Source organism: Diabrotica virgifera, chromosome 3 (assembly GCF_917563875.1).
Source record: "Diabrotica virgifera virgifera chromosome 3, PGI_DIABVI_V3a".
In the NCBI taxonomy this organism is placed as follows: Eukaryota; Metazoa; Arthropoda; class Insecta; order Coleoptera; family Chrysomelidae; genus Diabrotica; species Diabrotica virgifera.
In genome coordinates, this window is record NC_065445.1 from 82,855,520 (window position 1) to 82,880,984 (window position 25,465).

Below are 25,465 nucleotides of genomic sequence, written 5' to 3' on the forward strand. Positions count from 1 at the left end.
CTTCTGTTCGAGTCTTAGACAAGGAAAAAAGAGAGGACGGGTAACACTCATTTAACACACACGTTCCAAAAGTGAAGCCGGTTTTTGGTTTGTTTGTCACCAGAAACATTGCGGTCACGTCAAAAATAACAATGGGTTGCCAGTGGTGGGTGTTCGTTGAAGGTTAAAATTTCATAAAAAATAAAGTAAATCATCATCTAAAATTCGTAATAAAAACATATGTATGTATTGAAACATATGTACGTAATATGAGAAACTTAATAAAACATTTACCGTACACAAATTCTTCATTTTAAATACATTTCATGTTTTTATTTTAAATACTCAATGCATAACAATACCCCAAAGATACGTCGATGATCAAAATCTCTGGTGTCAGTTTGGCTTCACTTTTGGTCATAGGATTACTCGTCCTCTCTCTTTCCTTGTCTAAGGTTGGAGTACGAGTGAATGAATTGTCAATTTTGAGGTTAATGCAACTTAATGCTAATAACTATATTGTCATCGAGAGAGCTCAGTTGCCACAAGTATCTTAATATAATACAATGTACGTATTTATGTATCTAAATATATACAATGTATGTTCCCTATGTCCAGCTGAACGATTTACGTACTGTATATAGTATTTTTACTACAAAAACGTTATTACGTAGGTCAAAATTTTTGACGTAAGAGAACTGTCAAAACATTAGAATGTGACTTTTCATTATTGCTATGTTTATTATAAACACGGCAATAATGAAAAGTCACATTCTAATGTTTTGACAGTTCTCTTACGTCAAAAATTTTGACCTACGTAATAACGTTTTTGTAGTAAAAATACTATACCTCTAAATTTTCAGGTTAGGTCACATGTCCATCAACCAAGCGGCCATCCACTATAACCTGCCTTATTCCTCGCTGTATGGACGCTTCAAACGAGGCATCAAATACGAGGCGGATACCATAGATTATGTGGATCTAAATCAAGACAGCCACCTCCAAATGGAACATACATTTGGCATGGAATATACTACCTCTCCATCACAGATTCAATATCAAAACCAGAATAGCTGAGATACGGCCTTCAATTTCGACTGCTTTTGAGAAATAGATCCAGAGTAGATTTATTTTTTGAGGTTGGATGCATTTTGTTATTGATGTAGAAGTAAATAGTTTTGGATAATATTGGGTATATATAAATATAAATGTTTTGTTTTTCGTTTTGGTTAAATATTTTACTACAAGAGCAATTAAACGAATATCTTTTATCACCAATATAGTTACAAAATTCAGTGATAATAGTTTAATTATAATAAAACATCTTGTATATGTTACAATCACATGGCATATAAGATCAGTCAATAACTTAACATTCTATCCCAACAAACAAAGAGAAATCTGAAAGTCAGAAGTACTATAAATCTCTATAAGTCGGAAAGCAAATTTTTGGTAACAGTCCTTAACCGAGCCTTCTACAATAGGGAACTTGACATTTTTTTTATTTATATATTTTTTCTGTTTGTCTACAATATAGAAACAACACGTACCAAATATCAACCCTCAAATCGCAATATTTAATTTACAATGAACATTTAAAATAGTGATCGCCAACTATCCAACACGAAAAGCGCAGCATGCTATGTGACGTCACGCTGCTCGTTCCAGGATAATAGAACAACGAACTAGCAACACTGGAAGATTGTTTGTATTTAAAATTGACAGTTCGTTGATTTAAAAACATTGTGTTTTGAAGGTTAGATTTTGTTATGTATAATTTCTTTTTATCCTCACGTATGTGAGGATCATTTTAATGTGAGTATAAAAATTAGACTCTATTTTCATCTGCATAATATCATTATAAGTACTTATTTTATGTTCACTTCTTTGGTACACAATGCAATATACAATATAATAGGTATTTAGTATAGTTTTACAAAGAACCTTATGGTTTTAATACTAACTCTTGACGATTTTATGATTCCTTATGATTTTATTACATATTATTATTCATAATGTACTGTTGCAGCGTTATAGGGACGACCAACAAACTGTCTGACGTCACAACCGATTCCGCCCGTTGAAAGCATAACTTAAATTCTGCAGTTTGTAATTGCTTATATTTACATATTTCATAATAATAAAATATGAGTTTTTTTTGTAAACTGGGGTTCTATCAACAGCATTAAATAACGTTTATCAGTAATATTTCTTAAATATAATTTTTATGCAAGTTCCCTATTTGCAAGGCATACAGATCGATAAATAGTAGACAAGGGAAAATCTACAATATGCATTCTACACCTGTCTACTTATCTAGGTAAAAATCGAACAAAATTTTGCTTCCTAGTACTGAAAATGTGAGTAAAACTAGATAACGAGAGGCAGCTTAAGATTTAATTTATTTCAGGGACTCAGAACTGTCTGTGGTATACCCCAAGGGTACACCACAGACAGATCTGAGGACTACAGAACAAAGAAACATAATATGCCAACTGATGGTTGGTAGCCCCTGAAACAAATTAAATCTTAAATTGTCCCGTTATTATAACCAAATTTAAAATGAAAACGAATTAAGATGAATTAGTTATTAACGATTAATGATCAATATAAGAAAGACAGGATAAGATGCTCTTAATGTTGTTCTGAAGCTATTTCCTTGTGGCATTTTTATAATCAATTATTTTCAGTGGGAAATAAGCCACAATTTTACCAAAAAAATGATTTTATTAACGCTTCGACGCCCAAGTCGGGTGTCGTTGTCAAAATACAAAATAATACTAGTAAATTAAACAAAAATGTTGCTTAGTAAAAAATTCTTCTAATAATTTATTTAATCTGACTAATTTATATCGGCAATTCAGACATGTATTATACATTTTAAAGTAGAAGACTTTAAAATGATATTGCCAATATTGATGAGTTGCGTTCCTGGGACGACTTTACTAAAAGATTGTTCATTTGATAAGATGCTCTTATCATTGGTTTGAACATAATTTCAAATTATTGTTTCAAATTAATTTTTGTTCTTTATATTTAAATTTTTTATACAGCTGTAATCTGTCGCATTTCAGTTTTACAATCTTGATTGTGTTGACGACAATGAAAACAGCTAAAATCGAATACCTCGGTCACACCATGAGTAACAGCGAGAGATATGGACTGATGCATAGGCGTAACCAGGAGGGGGGTTATAACTCCCCCATTTGGATGTATTTTGAGCTCTATACGCTTAACACCATTACTATTCCCTACCTCCCAGAAACCATCAAGTAGTTGTAACCCCACTTTGAATCATCCTGGTTACACCTCTGGACTGATGCAACAAATCTTGCAGGGAAAAGTAGCAGAAAAACAAAGACCAGGAAGGCGAAGCATTTTCTGGCTGAAAAATCTACGTACGTTGTTCAACACAACAACCACAAATTTTTTCCGAGCTGTAGATGGTCGTCATTATCCGAAACGGATAGGCACGACAAGAAGAAGATATATAGTGAACATCTTATATTCAACTTTGTTGTTCATACATTGTTAATTTTTAGCGTTTTCACAATTAAAAGTTATTTCTTTTAATTGCATATCATTTTTGAAGCATGGCAATGTTTTTATGTACATATATTGTCATAAAATGGGACCAGTAAAACACAGCAGTTTGTTTAAGTAGTTGTTTATTTCCCTTTTTTATTTAATATTAAATATTAATATTAACAGAACACAAGTTTATTTAACAACAGATATTGCATAAAAAGACAATTTTTTCAGTACTTATCAAAAATAATTTTTATGAAAGTTCCTGTATATAAGGACAATGAAATTATTGGTAATAATTTGTATCGATAAAATTGATTTGCTAAGTTTAAATGCCCTTGTATTGATGCTCAAGATAGCCAAAAAATTATGTTTTTAGTTGTAGTTTGGTTTTATATAATTTTTACAAAGTTTACTTCTATATTCAAATGAATTGTTACAAATGTCACCTCGATTTAAAGTTAAGGCTCGTTCCAATCAAAAAATTGTAGTAGGCAGAGTTTATTACTAATTTTTTCCATTTTTTATTATATTTCTGTAAATATAAAGTATGTTAGTACAAAGTTGAATTTGTTTTTTTTTTGTATTTTTAGATTGTCTTCTATAATTGTCTGATATAAAAGTATTGGCTGTTATTTACATTTTTTTATTATTTATACAAATAAACCCTCATCGAACAGGAGGAATCAATAAACTTAATAACTTAAAAAAATGCAATAAACTTTTTTCTCGGATTGTATGAAGTTTACCTGCCAAACATAAACAAAGAACATTTTAGTTTCAAGATATAAATTATTCAAATGAATTATTTTTATCGTGACTGGAATACAGGGTTAGAAATGCAAGAAATAAATATTTTTTGTAATTCTGAAAAAGATACTTTGCACAAGTTGAGATATGGACAAAATAATATTTATAAATAGAAAAATGGATTGTCCGAAGTGCATCTCTGCACACTCGTTCAATTGTGAGGAACACATTCGCGCGGCGAGAAACTAACTTCGAGTCCTTTGACTCGGTCGCAAAAACCGACACAGAATGGAAGTAGACCGAGGCGAAACGAAGTCGCATGAAGTGCCTCTCTACACTCTCGTGCTCGCCGAACTTCGATCAACTTCGCGAGTAGTATAGTGGACGCTTAAGACAACATGAAGAACATCCAGTTGAGTGATTTGTAAAAAAAGTAATTGTAAAATAATTAATTTTATCGAAAACATTCCAGAAGAGTCATTATAGTCCAAGAGGCAGCGCTGAAAAATCTCTTTGAATTTACTAAAGCTTGATTTTTTACAGTTGATTACTGTGATTGTGTAGAGGAACATACTGCGGTCGGTCAAGCGAAAAGTAGAACAGGGGTTGCTGAGAGGGTATCAAAGTTGCTTTCCTACGAAGGTAATTAAATCCATTTACTAACGCTGAAAATCAGTACACACATTCTAAATTAAATATAAATAAAAGTTATTATAGTCGGTCAGCTGTATGACGGGACAGAGCCGGTCGGTCGGCCCTAGTGAATGTACAGGGTTATTCACTATATTTTGACCCCCTTGTAAACTGCTTTATTTACAGAATTAGAACAAAATGTAAAATACAAAAGTTATTCGATTTTTAGATTATGATTTATTGACATATATGTCGTACTAGTGACATCATCCATTTGGGCGTGATGACGTAATCGACTATTTTTTTAAATCGGATTAGGGGTCGAGTGCTAGCTCATTTGAAAGGTTATTCAATTCCCTATTCAGTATAAACAATTACATGATTAATTATACAGGGTGTCAAAAAATGTTTTAATTTTAAAAAAATTTTTGGACACTGTATAAATAATATTCTTAATGTTTATAGTACTTTATAGAGAATTGAATAACCTTTCAAATGAGCTTGCACACGACCCTATTCTCATTTAAAAACAAATAATCGATTACGTATTCACGCCCAGATGGATGACGTCACTAGTACGATATATATGTAAAAAAATCATAATTAAAAAATCGAATAACTTTTGTATTTTACATTTTTTTCTCATTCTGTAAATAAAGCAGTTTACAAGGGATCAAAATATAGTGAATAACCATGTACATTCATTGAGACCGACCGACCGGCTCTGTCCCGTCATACAGCTGACCGACTATAATAACTTTTATTTTTATTCAATTTAGAATGTGTGTACTGATTTTCAGCCTTAGTAAATGGATTTAATTACCTTTAAAGGAAAGCAACTTTGATACCCTCTCAGTAACCCCTGTTCTACGTTTCGCTTGACCGACCGCAGTATGCTTCTCTACACAATCACAGTAATCAACTGCGAAAAATTTAGCTTTAGTAAATTCAAAGAGATTTTTCAGCGCTGCCTCTAAGTCTATTAAGATATGTTAAAATATAAGACGTTACTTTACAATAAAATGTGAATTAAAAAGAAGATTATCAGCACAATTTTACAATTTCTCTCATCTACACGCTTGTCAGACGGCTGGCGATTTTAGCTCTCTGGGGCGCGTCCACAGTGCACGCTGGTTTCCGAAGTCAGCAGCCGAGTCCGTGTGCAAATAATCGTTCGTATCAGTGTTGCCAGATGATCAAAACGAAAATATTGTACAATGCTGTCGTACAATATTATCGTTTTTTAAATGATTTTATCGTACAACCAACTGCCCTTAATTTTTCGGTAGAAATCGTCAAATTTCGGTAGATTTTATTTTTTTACTTCTTTTGCTATCACATTGCAAAAAAGTGATACTTCAGGTATGAGTATTCAAAAACCTTCATCATCGTATATGATGATCAATAATCATCATTCATCATAAAAAATATTCAAAGTTCAAAATCGATATACTTATACGTTAAAAAAATGTATTTCCTCGACTTTTATAGCATTTTCTTCATTTTTTTTTAATCCAAAGTAACTCGAATAGAGCCGCCTAACAGACGCAATACTAAATATCAAGGATGCTTTAGTTTTGTTATAATAAATAAATTTATTTATAACAAATATAAAACCGCATATTTTTTCCTGTTGTAGACTTTTTAGAAAAATTTACCATAGGTGTACCTTTTAACAGTCCCAATACAAATATCCTCATCTTTGTTCAAATTAAAAATGTTTGTTAGGATAATAAATAACAGTTATGTTATTAACATTTTTTTTATAAATTAAAGTAAATATATGTATTTATAAAATAAGCAAAAAAAGGTTTTTTTCGATCAATGGGGAACTTGCACATTTTTTTTTATTACATAATAATGTTCAGTTTTGTATAAAAATGAGATTTCCAAAATTTCCCGCTTCAAAAACTCATAATAACTTAGAAATACAAATTTAAAGTCTTCTTTATTTTAAAGTAGTTCAGACGGCCCGTGACGTCACATAGTTTTACATTAGTTTTTTATATGGTTATATCAGTGATGTGGGAGGGTTATATTTAAGTATATTCTTCTTCTTCTTCTTTAGTTTATTGGCCTCCACCTACTTGGGTATTTGGCCACAGCATCGTCGCGAAATATGGGAAAATATTTATATTGTAATGACATTTTTTGATCACTATACTTAATAGGAAGTGTGTACCTACTAAGTTTTATCGTTAAATAATTATGAGAATAATAATCAGAATAAAATCACAGTATAAAATTAGTAGGTATAATGGGAGGTGCATAATATATGTACTTACTTATCTGCTTTAACTCCCCGAACTTCTCCGACGGAAAAATTTTCACTCTTTTGAAAATATGTAGCCACCATACACATATCAACTATAGGTAAGTTATCAGACTGCCCTTTACAAAAACCCTCTTCGGTCATTTTAAAAAATATATCTTAAAAACACTCAAATATATCAGAAATAGAAATTATCAAATATATTTATAAAACTTAGTGTCAGTGTCAAAACGAATGCCAAACCTATTAGGGAACTTACACATTTTTTTATTACGTAATATTATTCAGTTTCCTTTAAAAATAATATTTCCAAACTTTCACGCGGTAAAACCTCATAATACCTTAGAAGATAATTTAAAATCTATATATTTTTTTCTGTTTTCTGGCCTTGGTTTAGAAGAACCCTTAGCCAATGTAAAATAGTTCAAACGATCAAAAACGCTTGTGACGTTACATACCTGTATTTTCTACTGACGTTTATAGTGTCTAATTTAAAATTATATACAATTTTGTTTACTTTGTTGGTGCAGAATGTACATGCACAACTATATGACGTCACTATGCGTTTTGGACCACCTGTTTTAATTTGAATTTTTAATCGTCTTTAGGGGCCAAACGAAAGACAAACAAAACTTTTTTTATCTTTGATACATGTTTTAAATTATGTTCTGTTGTGATTTATAACATTTTTTTCGAATTTAAAAATTTATGCAAGTTCCCTACTGTTTATGCATTTCAAACATTTCAGAAATTATCGTATATTTATTCATATTGATCGTACATCGTACAATACCTTTAATTATCGTACAAATACGATAATTATCGTACGTCTGGCAACACTGGTTCGTATTTAAACAGGCCTGTCCAAAGTGCACCTGCGCGCTGGTATTAGGATTATTTGCACACGGACTCAGCTTTCTGACTCGGAAACCAACATGCACTATGGACGCGTCCATAGTAATACTTCGTCGCCATGATATAAGTTTCGCCTTAATGGGTGCTGATCAGGCAGAACCGGATCGAAGAGACACTAGCGAGAGAATAAGTAGCGCCACCTACTTTGAATGTCAAAAAGTAGACACCAATAATATGTGTCTCTAAACTACGTAGCCGCTAAAAATAGTATAAATAACTTACTACATGCTGTTGTCCGATGCTAATGCATATTATAATGATAGTGGAGGGATAGAGATGGGTTGATCGAAAGAAATTTTCATGACCGCGTAATATTAGACAATGGTATGGTTCCATAGTAGAATAATTAATTTGCGCACTAGTCGATAGAGAAAGGTTTCAGAAAATTATAAACATGATGACGGCTAACGTCTGAATATGGACAAGGCTCCTAAAGAAAAAGAAAGAAGTCTAAATATCGAAATATCTAGAAAATAAATTAGTAACCTACTATTGCCTATTAGATCTCAGTTCAAAATCAAAACGGCCAAACTTATCCAAAAAATGGAGATAGTAGAAGAGTGAAAGAAAGTTACTAGTTTAAAGTGTTACTGAAAGGCACATTATACATAATAGAAATTCGAAAAGGATCAAATATAGAGTATTCAAAGAAGCGAAAATAATGTGATTAAGGGGGGGAGTATGGCTTGAAATCAACATTCCAAACACATTTTTTTGAACTAGGGTAGAATTGTTTTATTTTTAAAATGACATATTTACAGCTCCTCTCATCTTCGATCAATCTGAAATTGTCAGATAGTATTCTTGAACTATTTACTTTAATTTAAAAGAATAAAAAAACTAAAATTTACAAATTTTCAAACCACCCCCTCTTCGTAAATAGATAATTTATTCTTTTTTTAATATATTTATATTTTTTGCCTTAATTATGTTCCTAGATGAAATATTATTAGAATTTCTATGCTATTAGGAATCGGGCCTTAACTAATAAAAGCAAAAGAGTTTGAAGGGACTTTTATATAAAAAAAATGTTTAAATTACCATTAACTAGGCTGTTGTGCTAAAATTAACTAAGATTGTAAAATTTTACCATTATTTTTAATGAACTTAGAACAAATTTTTGCCTTGTCTGACGATTTACACAAAAAGTGAATTAATACCATAGGTATCATTGCCTTCCACAATTTTCGTCCACTTGACGTAACAAAAATATAAAATTGATCATCATAGTAGAATTTCCTTTTTAAAGAAAATAATGAAAATGTAGCTATAGTCGGTTTGCTAAACTCAGACACAACTGGCTAGTGATTTTAGTAGGTAATTTTGCCAATTTTAGTAAAATTGGCAAAAAATAATTACTAAATAGTTAATAATTACTAAATAGTTAGTCATTTAGCCAATTTTGGCAAAATTGACAAAAAACAAAAAAATTACCTACTAAAATCTCTAGCCAGTTGTGTCTGAGTTTAGCGAACCGACATAATGATATTCATAATTTGGTTAAACGAAACATTTGCAACTCATTTATAACATTTGTATATTTTAGTAAATCATATTGTAGTAAATAGGTACGCTTACATGAAAAAGACAAATCAAAGTTCGAATAACAAAAAACCATGACATAACTTTATTTCGGAAGCTAAATTCTTATTTAGGGATTTATTGGTTCTCGGAAGTAAAATATATTATTGTTCCCGTCTTGCTAAGGTGCGTCGAATAATAAATCGCTTGTACTATTTCGGCGAATTTAAATTAGTATTTCCGGTTGAAACTCTGGAACCGGAATTCTCAAGTCAAATTTCTCACTTTAATACCATCTTTGGATTATGCTTACATGTGACACCTCATTTGTCATTATATCTGTCCTAATAACGGTAGAGTTGTGTTTACGAAGACATAGACACGTATCATTTAAGGTTTTCCCATTTTATTGGTGAAAACAAAACAAAGAAAACGTGATTTCTGGTGAGATATGGTTACATAATAATTCATAAACCGAGTGAATAATAAATAATAATAATAAAGAAACTAAAAAAGAATAAAGCGCCATGAACGGATGGAATTTCGACAGAACTATTAAAAGAAGAAGGATCCGAACTCTGAGGAAGAATTATTCATTATCTGATGTTTGCTCCACACAGCCAATATAATATAAGAATGAATATAAGAGGGAATGTCAGAATTAGAGGCTAATTACATTGCTAAATGTAGTATACAGTTTTTTTTCTGATATTATCTATAATAGATTGTTAGAATACTCCGAAAATATAATTTTGGTGATTATCAAAATGAATTCAGACCAAAATACCAAGTAGATCCACTATATGATATGCATACTATGTTAATAAAAGATTGATGACGTCAAAATTATTATACAAAAGAACCAAAATGGATATCTACAGAACATTGATTAGACCTGTAATAACCTATGGTTGTGAACGTGACCAGACATCTCGTAACGCGACAGTTCGTAACCGGACAACTGGTAGCAGACAGTTCGTAACAGCGACAGTTCGTAACGGCGACAGTTCGTAACTATACAAATTCGTAACGGACAATTGGTAATGTCCAAATTGGATTATTCTCTTTATTTTTGTTAACGTGGAAACTAACTGTTATTAGAATTATAACTGAAATTATGTTTAATAATTTAACGAATCAGTACCGGGATAAACATGTTTAACACATTTTATGTTTCGTGTTTCAGAAACAAATATTTAAATACATACAAACTTTTAACAATATTTTTAAAAGTTTATCCCTCTTATTGTTCGTTAAATTTGCATATAGGTACCTAGACGAAGGAATAATTAAGTAATTCGTGAAATATTTAAGCCAGCAACCGTCTTTAGACATTCCAAATTTTCTAGTAAACATTTTGTAAAGGAAAGATTATAATTACCTGTTATTATAATAAACCTTGTGATTGGTTATAGCGTTGGGGTATTCAATCAACGGTTATAGTTGATACGAGGGATGGCTTTTAATACTTTAATACTTGGTTTAAATACTTTTATTATATTCTGAAACACGAAATAGGAAATGCCTTAAAAATGTTTATCCTGATACTGATTAGTTAAATTGTTAAACATAATTTTATTTATAATTTGTCCGGTGGTGAAACCTGGGTAGTGACAAAAGAAGATGAAGCCCACCTCAGTACATTCGAGAGAAGGATACTGAGAAAAGTGTATGGCCCGGTGCAAGAGGAAGACGGCACATGGAGAATCAAGAGAAACGACGAGGTTAATGAATTGAATGAAGGGTATGATATTGTAACATTTGTGAAAAGTCAAAGACCGTCATGGCTGGGACATGCCCAGAGACAAGAAGATGCAAAAACAGGAAAAAAATATTACAATAGAAGTCGATGGGAAGACGAAAAAACGAGGCCCAGAACGAGATGGTTGGATAACGTGGAAAACGAACTGAAAACCATGAATATAAGACAATGGAGGAAAAGAGCATAAGAGAGAATGGAAGGACATAGCCAGACAGGCAAAGACCCATCCAGGATTATGAGGCCAAAAGAAGAAGAAGAAGATGATATTTTAAAACCATATCACTTTTTGATGATTTAAGGTGTGTTGGCAGTTTTTAGATGTTATTTACTGTCAACTACTGACTGCATACTGAGGGCTGAAAAACATTTGCGACTGGACTGGGTTAAACACACAGACGCTTTTAAGAAAAGCAGAAGATAGAAACGAATTTGAAATGGTTATAGCTAACCTTCATTGCTGGAGTCGGCACTAGAAGAAAAAGTCACCTCTTGGTATTACCTTAAGATAAGATTATTGAAATTCGCTACAAATTTTTATTACTCGATCTTTAACGGGAACTACCATTAGATTACGTACACGTTTACAAATAATGTAGATGTATTAAATATCTAGTGTTGTTGTCTGGGTCATTAAACATAAAACAAAAAGGCGTCTTATCAATTCTGACCGAGATGATGATATGTAATATTCAGATTGGTTTTACAATCTTAGACATTATTCATAGAATTGTTAGAATTAATAAGACACATTTTTTAATTAAATATTGAAAGAATCAGGGAGAAAGAGAAAGAAGGAAAGCTACTTTTACGGTGAACGGAATAAATTAAACACTGATACAGTGTGGATGTGAATGTTTTGGATATCATTGATATGTTCCAATTTAAAAATATGCTCGTTTATTGTTATCCTGCATTATGCATCGTGTGCTATTATAAAGGAAAATACTGGCGCCATCCTTTTGTGTTACTTCTTGTGTTACAAAACGAAATAAGATGGGTCATATAAAATTCACATTTAATATACAAACCAGATGCTAAGAAGGGCCGTTAAGTTTTACGAAACGAAATGTATCCCTAACCATATGTTTTTGGTGTGTTCGGTTTAACATACTGAATTCCCCATAAATTAATTACCTTATCAGACCTTATGTCAATAACGCACTTTGGAAATGCATTCGAAGACGTTTCTTAAAACTACAGAAAGGTTCTGAGCTTTTAAAACGCCAGATGTAGTAATTTATTGTCTTTTCTAGCCATATTGTAAAACCGCAAACATGATGATAATAATGTTGTGGTCTCTGCAGTATCGTCACGGCAGGCAGGCAGTTCAGACGCACCGTCGCTGCTCCAAAACAATAAACAACCCTCTTACGAAATGAATAAGCACGCCTTTTAACCAAAAATAAAATAAATATTACTGTTCGTTGTTTACACTTATTTTTAATTGATTCCGTTAACACCCACCATCGGAACACTTGGAATCACAACACCTATTTTTTTTTCAATTTTTGATTACCTGCAAAAATATATTTTGATATTTAATAGAACTTATTGTATCAAACAGTATTTAAATGAAACTTACCAAATACTTTAAACGCAAAATCCTTCGATCAGTACGTATTGACGGTCGTGACGTATGGAACTGAAACATGGGCTTTTATCAACAGCATAGTCCATAAACCACAAGTGACTCAATGAGCTATGGAACGGAGAATGCTCAACATGAAGCTCAGCGATCGCAAATTTAATGAAGATATAAAAAGACGATTAAAAGTAACATATGTAATCCAAAAGATTTCCGTGTTAAAATAGAACTGGGCAAGACACATAGAAGAATGGAAGACAACCGTTGGACGAAGCGAATTCTAAAGTGGCGACCAAGAGCAAGAAAGAGAAGTAGAGGCAGAACCTCAAACCAGATAGACTGATGACATCAAGCGAATGGAATTGTCAAATGGTCGACTTACTCTGATGTTCATTCTATCGATACTTACTCTGCACATTTTCAACAGAATCTATTGTGATTGCTTTGTATATGACAGAGAAAGCTTATTGAGGCTTATTTGATATTCTACTAGCTATATTTAGTAAATTATGAGACGATTGTTTTGGATTGGAGACGATAGATAACCGTAGAAACCCGTTTTGCAAGGCATGGTTCTTTCTATTCTCTTTGTGTGGATCAATATAATATGTATAATTTGTTGTCAGATGAGATATTGTTTCGTTTGGTCTTACTCCATGGAGATATTAGATAAAAAAGTAATTTCTAATATGTGGGGTGAATGGCAACACGGTAAATATTATGTTCCTATCCACCCCACATATCTCAAATTCATGACGTGAACAGTAATAATTGTTATTAACAAAAAAATTTTACAGATAAATCAAAATACCATCATGTTATATTGTTGTAAAGGTTAAAATAAACAAAAAAACAATACTATTTAGTGAAGTTTTGTTCCATTTCATCCCATTTTACGGTATTATTCTATGATTTTAATTGCGCCTGTAAATGAATAATTTAAACAAAGAATATATTCATGACTATGTACAGTAGGTACAGTATACGATGCATAATATCAATATATTGAAAATGTTATGCACACATTTACATTCTCACTGTATCCACCATATTTTTGACATACAGTGGACGAAATTTGTTGAATTTATTTGGATACCCTGTGCTCTACTTAATATTTAATAGGGACTAGTTGTACAAAATTAGTTGTATATTGTAGTTAATTTATTTACGACTATATTGTTGCGAATTATAGCCTATTAATCATTTGTACATAATATAAGTTCATCATCAACTGTTCAGTAATGGCTTTTGCACAGGTTTTAGTAATTTTGACACATTGAAAGTTTTTACTGGTACGTATTAGTTAATCTACATTTATAATTGTGGGGATTTGCTGTAATTTAACTATTATTATACTTATACCGATTTTGCAGAAAATTTTCGCTTTACAAAAATGTTTCCAGAAGCAAGACAGAAACTTAAGAATTTTGCCAATGTAAATGATAAAGTTTTTTTTTTTATGGCATGGACAATGATAAATTTACCGAGAAAAGTATATGGCCCGGTGCAAGAGGAAGGCCGCACATGAAGAACCAGGGGAAACGAAGAGAGTAATGAATTGAATGGAAAGTATGATATTGTACCATTTATGAAAAGTCAAAGACTGTCGTGGCTGGGACATGTTCAGAGACAAGAAGATTCCAAGAAAAGACAGCAAAGAAAATATTACAATGGAAACCGATAGGAAGGCGAAAAAAAGGAGGCCTAGAACGAGACGGTTTGATGACGTGAAAGACGAGCTGAAAGCCATGAATATAAGACAATAGAGAAGGGCATAAGAAGAGAGATCTGAATAGGACATACCCAGAGTCCCATTCAGGGTTATGATGCCAAAAGAAGAAGCAAATGGTAATATTCCCAGAAAGAATTCTTGTGATCCCGTGACATCAGGCATGTGTTCTAAAAATGTAAATTACTAATAGTATAAATAGTAGTAAATTCCTATAAGCCTAAAAAATCGATAAATGGAAACATAAAAGGCCTAAATGAGGTAACATTCTTAATTGATGCGATTTTTCAGATGGTAAATTCGTCACTATAGCTCTTATATTCGTCACTATAGTTTTTATATGAAATCAGAATAAATAATAGCTATATTACACCCTTGTCAAATTATGTGTACCTATAGAAGTTTTCAAAACATGATAAATACCTACCGCTAATATACTTAGTGAAATTGGTGAAAACAACCCTTTCACAGTCAAGTGTAAGGTTAGAGTACAAAATGGACATTGTGCCTTCGATTTAACATTGCCCTAGAGCAAACTAGTAGAGAATCCGAAATAACATCAAGAGGAACCATTATTAGAGGATGGTAGAAATACTAGCATATACAGATGACATCGATACCCTATCATAGCAAGAAGAAAAGCGGGCCTGGTCCAACCATTCAAGGCATTGAAAGCAGTAGCAAAAAGAATGGGGCTACACGTTAATACTAATAAGTATATGAAAATGACAAACAATAATGAAGTAGCATCTAACGGTTGAAACATATGCTTTAAGGAGTAAGAGAGTTCATTATCTAGGCTCACAAACATAACAGACAACAAAAGAACGAAAATATTGATATGCAGCAAGCCCGTCCTCATTTACGCGTCAAAACGTGGACGATGACAAAAAGTGATGACGAACGTTTAGACTGTTTTGAACGTAAAATCATCAGACATACACTCGGGTGCAAAATTAACCGGACACCTTAAAAATGGGTAATTTTTGATGTCTCGCAATTCCTAAACCTGCTGTCCGATTTAAGTGATTTTTTAATATGTTATAGCCTTATTCTTTAACAGTACAGTTTTAATAATATTGTTGCTAAACAGGTAAATTTTCATTGTATACCGGGTGTACCAATGAAACTGTGTTTTTTTCTCAAACTTCGCATCGCCCTGTGGAGTATTCTAACATTTACAAAGTACTCAAATTTAAACCCAACTATAGCCTTAAGTTTTCTCAACATTCTGTTTTTTGAGTCATTCGCTTATGTTGGACCGTTAAAAAGTTAGGTACTTTAACAGTTAGCCATGTTTTTTATCAAAACAGTATGTTTTTAAATAAGCATGGCAAACTTTATGGAGTTATTCTACATGAAAAAATAATGACTGTTTGCTTTATAAACCTATGTCCGCAAATGCTTAATTTCTAAGATAGAGGGTGTTGAAATTTTTCTTATAAACTAACGATTTATTTATTGCTTTAAAATCGGCAAGTGGGTTTTAAGACGTAGTTATTATACAACTTTTGACATACAAGTTAGAATTTAATATTCACCATTGGCGCGCATACGGGTAATATGAGCTGTCATATTACCCGTATGCGCGCCAATGGTGAATATTAAATTCATAGTTGTATGTCAAAAAATGTGCAATAACTACGTCTTAAAACCCACCAAATTTCATTTGCATATCTCAACCGGTTTTAAAGCAAAAAATAAATTATCAGTTTGTAAGAAAAATTTTAACACCCCCTATCTCAGAAACGAAGCAATTGCGGACATACCGTTTATAAAGCAAACTGACATTATTTTTTCATGCAGAATTACCCTTTAAAGGTTGCCATACTTATTTGAAAAGACCCCGTATTGATGAAAAACATGGCAAGTTGTTAAATTACCTAACTTTTTTATGGTCCAATTTACGCGAATGTATCAAAAAACAAAATGTTTAGAAAACATGAGGCTATAGTTAGATTTCAATTTCAGTATTTTGTAAATGCTAGAATATTCCACAGGGTGATGCGAAGTTTAAGAAAAAAACACAGTTTCATTGGTACACCTCGTATACAATGAAAATTTACCTGTTTAGCAACAATATTATTAAAACGGTATTGTTAAAGAATAAGGCTATAACATGATTAATTATTTATATGGGAAATAAGCCACAATTAAAATGAAAAAAATAATTTTATTAACGTTTCGACGTTAATTTTTTAAATTTTTTCATTTTAATTGTGGCTTATTTCCCATATAAATAATTAATCATAAAAATGCCACAAGGAAATAGCTTCAGAACAACATTAAGGCTATAACATGCTAAAAAATCACTTAAATCGGACAACAGGTTTAGGAATTACGAGATATCAAAAATTACCCATTTTTAAGGTGTCCGGTTAATTTTGCACCCGAGTGTATAAAGGCGTACAGAAAAACGGATTATGTCGTAGGCGCTATAATTTTGAGTTTTCTTCTTCTTAACGTGCCCTATCAAGTCCCCTTGACGTTGGCGATTAACATGGCGAAACTGTCTCTGTCTCGAGCTATTCTAAATAGTTGTTCTGCTTTCTTTATGCCTGTCCACTCCCGGATATTCTTCAACCAAGAGGCTTGCTTTCTACCAATTCCTCTGCGTCCTTCGATTTTACCCATCATAATAAGGTGAAGAATATTATACCGGTCTCCCCTTACTACGTGTCCAAAATAGGCCATCTTTCTATATTTGATGTTATCAAGCAACTCGCGGGCAGCATTTGTTCTCTTAAGGACTGCCACATTTGAAGGGCTACGGGAAAGAACGATCAGAGTCACATTTTGCTCATTCTGTACAAATCCAATTTGAAAGTTTTAGTTCGTATATTTTGGTACAGGAAAATTAAATTCAACATTTTTAATTATAATGTACGGTGATCGTTATTGTACAAACGAAACCGTGGTTAGGTTCTTTCCACGAAAAGCTAAAATATGGTGCCAATATTTAAATTTTGACCAAAAATGGACTCTGATCGTTCTTTCCCGTGGCCTTCATTTGTCAGCATAGCCGTCCATGGTATTTTCAGTGTACGTCTGTGCAGCCACATTTCAAAGGCTTCCAAACGATTAATAGTGGATATTTTTAATGTCCATGCTTCGATACCATACAGGAGGACTGACCGAATGTAACATTTAATCATGTGCTTTCGAAGTTGAAGTTGCAAGTTATCATTACAGAAGAATGGCCTCATTTTTAAAAATGTTGGGCGGGCTATCTCGATTCTACATTTTATCTCTTTATCTGGATCTAGTTGTTCAGTAATACGGCAACCAAGATATTTAAAACTGGGTACTCTTTGAATTATATGACCATCAACATATAACCGTGAATCTTGATGGGCCAAACGGCTAAATACCATGTATTTTGTTTTTGAACAGTTTATGTTTAGGCCAAACTCTCTTTCCACTGTGTCAATGGCATTTAAAAGGTGTTGTAATCCATTCATATCATCACTTAAAATAACTGTATCGTCTGCATATCTGATTGTATTTATCAGAATTCCATTATCTTTTACACCCCATTCCAAATTATGCAGCGCTTCCTTAAATATTCTAGCTGAATATAAATTGAATAACAGTGGGGGGCAGTATACAACCCTGTCTGTCACCTCTTTGTATTTTGCATATTTCTGTTGATTTTCCATTTATGCAAGCTGTCGCTGTTTGACGCCAGTATAATTTTTCTATGATTCGTACATCTTGACTGTCAACTCCTTTATCCTTTAATATTTTAGTTAATTTGTGATGTACTCAATCAAAGGCCTTCTCGTAGTCAATAAATACAGCAAAGACGTCTTTCCTTTGATCTCGGCATTTCTGCAATACATAATACATTTAGTGCAAAGAGTGCGTCCCAGGTTCCCAGTCCATTTCTGAAGCCAAATTGTGTTTCATCCTGGTCTTTTTCACATTTATCTCTGATTCTACTGTGGATGATACGTAGAAAGATTTTCAAAGCGTGACTCATAAGGCTTATCATTCTATAATCGCTACAGTTTTTCGGACGTTGTTTTTTTGGTAGGATTATGAATACGGACTTTAACCAATCTTCAGGGATATCACCAGTCGAATAAACATTATTGAAAAGTTTGACTAGTATTCCAATGTTTTCCTCATTTATGAGCTTTAACATTTCTGTAGGTATGTTGTCAGGACCAACGGCTTTCTTGTTTTTTGCCAATTTTATAGCATGTAGTATTTCTGATTTCTATTTTCTGATTTCTGATTCGTCTATTATCATTTTCCCCGACGAATCGGTTACAGTATGTGGAGTTTTTTTATGATAAAGACCAGCTACTTCTCTAACTTTTTTAAACATATTAAACATATCATGTTTTTCATTCAACTTTTCTAATTCCTTGCATTTAGCCTCCATCCATTTTTCTTTAGCTACCTTTATTTTTTGTTTAATTAGTTTCTGTTTTTCTTTGTATTCTGTCTTGTTATTTTTCAATTTTCTTCTCTGTTCCATCAATTCCAGGATTTCATCAGTCATCCATTGTTGTTTTTTGTGCCTCTGCATCGTTGTTGTATATTTTTCCATTACTTTCCAGGTAAGATCTTTAAACGTGTTCCATATTTCTCTATTGTTTTCATTTGTTGAATTCTTTAGCCGATTATTCAGGTAATTTTCTATTAGCGTTTTGTTGGATGCTGAGATATGTAATTTTCGTGTTTTGGGGCTTTCTTCGACTATTTTGAGCTTCACTTGGATGTCAGCTACTAGAGGGTTATGGTCTGAACCGATATCTGCACCAGGATATGTCGTTGATCTCTTTGACACCATTCTTAAATCTCTTGTTTACTAGAATATTATCTATCTGATTTCTAATTATATCTCCTGGTCCCTTCCTTGTGTATAATCTTCTTTTGTGTAATTTGTACCATGTACTTGCGATTATCATGTCATGTTCTTGGCAGAACTGGTATAATCTGTCGCCTCTTTTATTGCTCTACCCTAGTCGATATTCACTTACCAGGTCAGATCTTCGTCCTTGACCAATTTTTGCGTTAAAATCTCCAATAATATATGTGATTTCATGCTTTTTGAAATTTGAGCTTTACTGCCTTTGGTATAAAGTAGGTAAATTGGTAGGTTCTTCAAAATAAACAGGCTGCGGTGGTTAGACTACTTAGAGGGATGAACGAGATGAAGCCGTCGAAACACATTTATAACCGAAGACTGGATGGAGTGAGGAGAAGAGGCAAGCTCAAAGCATGATTTAAGGACCAGGTGGAAGACGACTTACGATAGTTAAGAGTACAAAATTGGAAATCAAAGGCGAATGGTAGGAAGGAATGGAAGCTGATTCTAGAACAGGTCAAGATCCACCAGGGGTTATAGAGCCAATGATGATGACGATACCACCTTCTCAAATTCCTCAAAAAATATGGGCCTGAAAGTAAACGAGGAGAAAACTAAGATGTTGGCATCGACACCCAACAATAAAGCCAGAAACATCGGTCACCAATTCACTGTTGATAACTCTACCTTTGAAGTGGTGGACAAATTCACATACAAACTTAAGTCAAAAAACAAAAATACAAATACAAAACCCTTATACAACCAGTGTTGACATATGGATCGGAGACATGGACCATCTCCAAGGCAGATGAAAACCTTCTGCTTATATTTGAACGAAGGATCCTGAGAGGAATATTCGGTGGCATCTGTGAAAATGGTATTTGGAGGAGGAGGTAGAACTACGAGGTATACCACAGATATAAACATATATTTGTTGGTAAAGACGTAGTATCTCTTATAAGAATAGGGAGACTAAGATGGGCAGGACATCTAGCAAGATCACAGCATAACAACCCACCTAGAAGAATCCTTATGTCACAACCTGTGGGAAGTAGAAATAGGGGTAGGCCAAAACTCAGATGGAAGGATGGTGTAGATGAGGATGGGAGAAAAATAGGCGCAGCAAACTGGCAACGGTTGGCAATGGATAGGACTGACTGGCGTAATAGACTTGGGAAGGTCGAGGCTCTTTCATAGGGCTGTAGCACCATTGATGATGATGATGACGATGACTAAAGTAATAAGCTGACAAAACAAAAAATCTTTACAAAAGTGTTACAATGTTCACGAATATCATGAAGCCAAAAATTCTTAGACATTGCCTCAATAATGCTTGACATTCCTTAGTGTATCTAATACATAATCGGTTTGATATAGACAATCACACCTGAATTATGGTAACTTTTAAGCCGGATTTATGATACGACGGGGACGTGGACGGCACGGGGCACGTTAAAGAATCGTCTGATATGAAAAGCATCGGCTAGTTTATTCTACAACGGAACGGGGCAACACTGGGAAGTGCCGAGGACGTGCGCTTTCTATTGTTCTACGCGCCGTGTCGTCCACGTCCCGGTGTAAGATAAATCAGCCTTTAATCAACTTTCACATTTTTCTCAAAGTTTGCCACTGTTAAAACATAGATTTTAGGAAAGTTCATCAAAATTTCAAAGAAAATAATCATAAATTAATGTTAATATAAACCCCAACGTAAAATTTCATATTTGTATAGAGACTGACGATTTTCGTATGTTGTTTATTGGACTGTGCAAAAGTCATTGTTTTTTATTATCAAAAGAAGTCTGTTGCTCATTCTTAGTTCTTTGTTGTATGTATATTAACAAAATCGAAAATTAAATCTTGTATTGAACATGTGTTTTCTGTTGCTTATATACTTTGGTTCCAAAAAATAAATAATGTATACTTTTAAAGTTTTATTTCTATCTCCTACGCTCTCTCGCGTACGGGTGGATACTCGACTGCCGATGATATACGATTCATTCTAGTCAGTACGGCGTGGCATCACCGCGCTGCTATTGCTCATAAGAAATACATGGTATAAGGGGATGAGGGTTTAGGGTGTGAGAGTTAGGATATATTATAGGGGTTTTGCTCGTACTCGAACTTCAGCTGTAAATAATGGGAAGCACCTACACATCGGGGTTGAATAATAATAAGCACAAACTTTACTGTGAGCGGTATAATCACCGAAAGAAATAGAAAATAGTTCAATGGCTTGGAGTACAATCATGCACTCTTCGAGCAGTCACCGCCATCTCAGCTGTCAGCCGTCGGGAGAACCTCTGTCACTCGGTCGGCAGGGTTGCCAAGTATAATTCTTGTTACATCCTCCCCCTTTGGATCAGACGTAGAGTATGGCTGATACAAAACGGAATAACTGGTTGTTAGCGAGGGCTTGGAACAGGCCTCGGGCATCATACATGAGCATCTTGATAGCGCTTAGGAGGGCGCTTGGAACGTCTGGGTCTCTGTATGGAACAATCAATCTGCGTAGGCAACGAGGTACTACTGGAGTCGCTGGTTGTGATTACAGGTAGACCAGAACCTGTAGATTGCTGCGTTGTCTTAGGATGTCGTTTAGGGATAGCCCCTCTGCTTTTGGCTGCGACATCTTTCTGCAACGTGGTTGAAGGTCGACCTCTACTACGTAACTCATGTAGAGGAGTTACAGGCGAATCGGAATCATCTTCCACAAAAGGATGGAGAGCAGACACGTGGTATTTTCCGATCGATACATCTGGGTGCGTTAGAGTTGCTAACTCGTACGAGGTGGGAGAAAGTTGGTTAAGGATAAGGTATGGGCCATCGCGACGAGGCGCAAATTTAGAAGACAGTCCTGCATCACTTTTACTAAGGATGTGAGTCTTTACTAGAATTTTCTGTCCCTTGTTAAACACAACGGTTTCGCGAAAATGTTTATCTGCATACAATTTCGAAGAGTCTTGGCGTAACTCATTATTTTCTCGCGCACTTAATAAAATGTCAGTATGCCTGGGCAAGTAAGGTGTTATCTCAGGAATAACCGTTTCACTCGCGATAATAGCTCGTAAGTCTTTATGCACATCTGTGGGCGTACGTAGCTCACGCGCAAAGTTCAAATAGGCCGGGGAATAACCGGTAGCTAAATTTGGTACGGTATTCATAGAAAAACGTATACTGGGTAGCACTTCATCCCATTTAGTATGGTCCCGTTGAACTAAAATGGAAATCTGAATCTTAAGATCTCGATTTTTACGTTCCTCCGGATTTGAGGCAGGGTGATAAACAGGAATGAGTGATTGCTGAATACCTAGGCAGTATGTAAACTGCTGCATTATTTTACTAACGAATTGGGGTCCGTTGTCACTTATTATTCTACGAGGGGTGCCGTATCGTAAACAAATTTCACTTATTAGTACTTTTGTGCACTCCTCCGCAGTAGCTTGTTTTAACGGGAATATTTCTATCCATTTCGTGGAAGTATCTTCCACTGCAAAAATCCATCGGTTTCCCTTTTCAGTCACAGGTAGTGGACCCACTAAATCAATTGCAACGCATTCAAAGCGTTGTGCCAACACAGGTGTTTGAATTAGACCTGCTGGTTTTAGATTCAAAGGTTTATACCTTTGGCAGTCGATGCATTTCTTTATATGCTTTACAACATCTCGCCTAATGGTAGGCCAGTAATAACGAAGAGCAATTCTTTGGATTGTCTTTTCGACACCATAATGTCCTGCAATGGGCATGTCATGGCACTCTTTCAAAACCTCAGCTACTTTATTTTGAGGCACTACTAACTGAGCATCCTCACATTCAAGGTCCTGATTATACCGATACAAGACTCCTTGATTCATGACATATCCGCGATCAGTATATCGGTTGATGTCTACTAATTCAGGTTCTTCAGATTCAAGGCAATCAATAATTATTTTAAGCTGTGAATCAGTCAACTGTTCCTCTCTAAGTTTTTTATTGTTTATCGTTGGTACATCCATTGCGATAGTACAGAGGTCACAAATATCTTTCGTGTCTGGACCACAGATAGGCCTTGATAACATATCGGCGATTCGATTCGTCCGTCCAGGAACATATTCGATTCGTAAGTCGTAACTTTGCACTTCTAATGCCCATCTAGCAAGACGGCCAGTAGGAGATTTTAGTGACATCAACCATTTTAGCGGTTGATGATCTGTTTTGACAATAATAGGCGAACTTTCTATGTAACCCCGGAATTTATTAATTGCATATACTATAGCTAAAGCTTCTCGCTCTGTCGTACTATAGTTACGTTCAGCCGCTGTGAGTAAGCGACTTGCATACTCTATCGGCTTTTCATTTTCTTCCTCCCCCTGGAGGAGACATGCGCCAAGTGCATATGAACTTGCGTCTGTTTTAATTACAAAAGTATCTGTAAAAGTTGCTTGCTGCAGAATGGGAGCTTGCGTAAGCAATCTCTTAAGAGTTTCATAGGCCTGGTTTTGTGCCGGTCCCCAAACAAATGCTACATTCTTCTTAGTTAGATCCGAAAGAGGTTTGGATATACCTGCGAAGTTTGGCACAAAACGTCGAAACCAACTACAAGTTTGCAAAAATGACAAAACATGTTTAGCATTGCGTGGAATAGGCATTTCAGCAATTGCTGATATCTTCCCTGGATCAGGAGCGATCCCATTGGGCATAAGAAGGTGCCCTAAATACTTTACTGAAGAGCGCACAAAAGTACATTTTGCTCTATTTACACACAGTTTGAATACTTGTAATCTCTGAAACACACTAGCTAGATCATTGATATGATCTTCAAATGAGCTAGATAAAATAATAATATCATCTAAATATGCCAAAATAGTAATACTTGGTAATCCGCTACGAAAACGGTCAATAAGCCTTTGAAAAGTAGCAGGCGCGTTTCGTAGACCAAAAGGCATACGATTAAATCTAAAAATACCAAAAGGGGTAATAAAAGAAGTTTTATCTCGATCTGATGGACGAACACTTATTTGATGGTAGCCACTTTTCAGATCTAGTGTTGTCATAAATAGTGTCTGTGTGGTGGCATGCAACAGATCGTCCATCCTCGGTAGAGGATATCTATCTGGTACAGTTATTTCGTTGAGGCGTCTGTAATCAACGCACATGCGAAAGGTACCGTCTTTTTTAGGAACGAGTACAGTTGGTGCAGCATAAGCCGAGTCGCTTTCATCAATGATTTCCATTTCCAATAAATGATGGATTTCATTTTTGAGTATCTCTGCTTTCTGAGGTGTTGTCCTATAAGGGGGCACAGCGATTGGAATATCACTGGTTAAATTAATACAATGCTCAGCAAATGGTGTAGGTTCATTATGTTCCATAAAAACGTCACCGTACTGATTTATCAAGCACTGTAAAGTACTACGCTCAGAAGTATTTAACTGTGAAGCTTCGTCCTGTCGTAGAGTAAGTTCAAGAAGATTAATTGAAGCATTGCAGGAGTTAGGTTCCCGTAATAGTTTATGTTGAATATCAGGAGAATCAGCAAATGAGAATTTCATTTGAGAGATATTAATAATAATATCAGCATTTTTTAAGAAGTCTATGCCAAGAAGAGTTTTAGCTGATGTGTGTTCAGGAAATGCCACAAAAGTTGTAGGTATGGATCTATCTAATAGGAGAACCAAACACTCAAAAATACGAGCTGTTACCGTGCGGCTTATACCGTCAGCAAGCACTAACCTCATTTCCTTGGAAATATAGTGTAGACCTTTGTTTAAAAAATGATTGTATAGTCTAATTCCAGCTATAGTACATTTAGCTCCAGTATCAACATATGCGCAACCACTCAAACATAAGACACTTATTGGTAAGAGGGGACGATTATTCAAATTGTTAGTTTCTGCTAAAAGAAGCTCTACAGAAGAAGCTGCTTCTGTGGTAATAGGATTAACAGAAATTTTACAGTTAGGACAATTTGTGCGAACATAACCAGGAGTATT

At 34.2% G+C, this 25,465-nt stretch overlaps 1 protein-coding gene across 3 annotated transcripts in view; it reads left to right on the forward strand.

The window, feature by feature from the left end:
- The window catches only part of LOC114336046 (protein bric-a-brac 2), a 259,104-nt gene extending 254,962 nt beyond the window's left edge, over positions 1-4,142 (forward strand). For all 3 annotated transcript variants that reach the window (XM_050646564.1, XM_050646565.1, XM_050646566.1), the window contains one exon: positions 843-4,142. In XM_050646564.1, the coding sequence (XP_050502521.1) occupies positions 843-1,056 (214 nt within the window). In that variant the 3' untranslated portion in view covers positions 1,057-4,142. The remainder of the gene's footprint in view (positions 1-842) is intronic.
- The last annotated feature ends 21,323 nt before the right edge of the window (positions 4,143-25,465 follow it).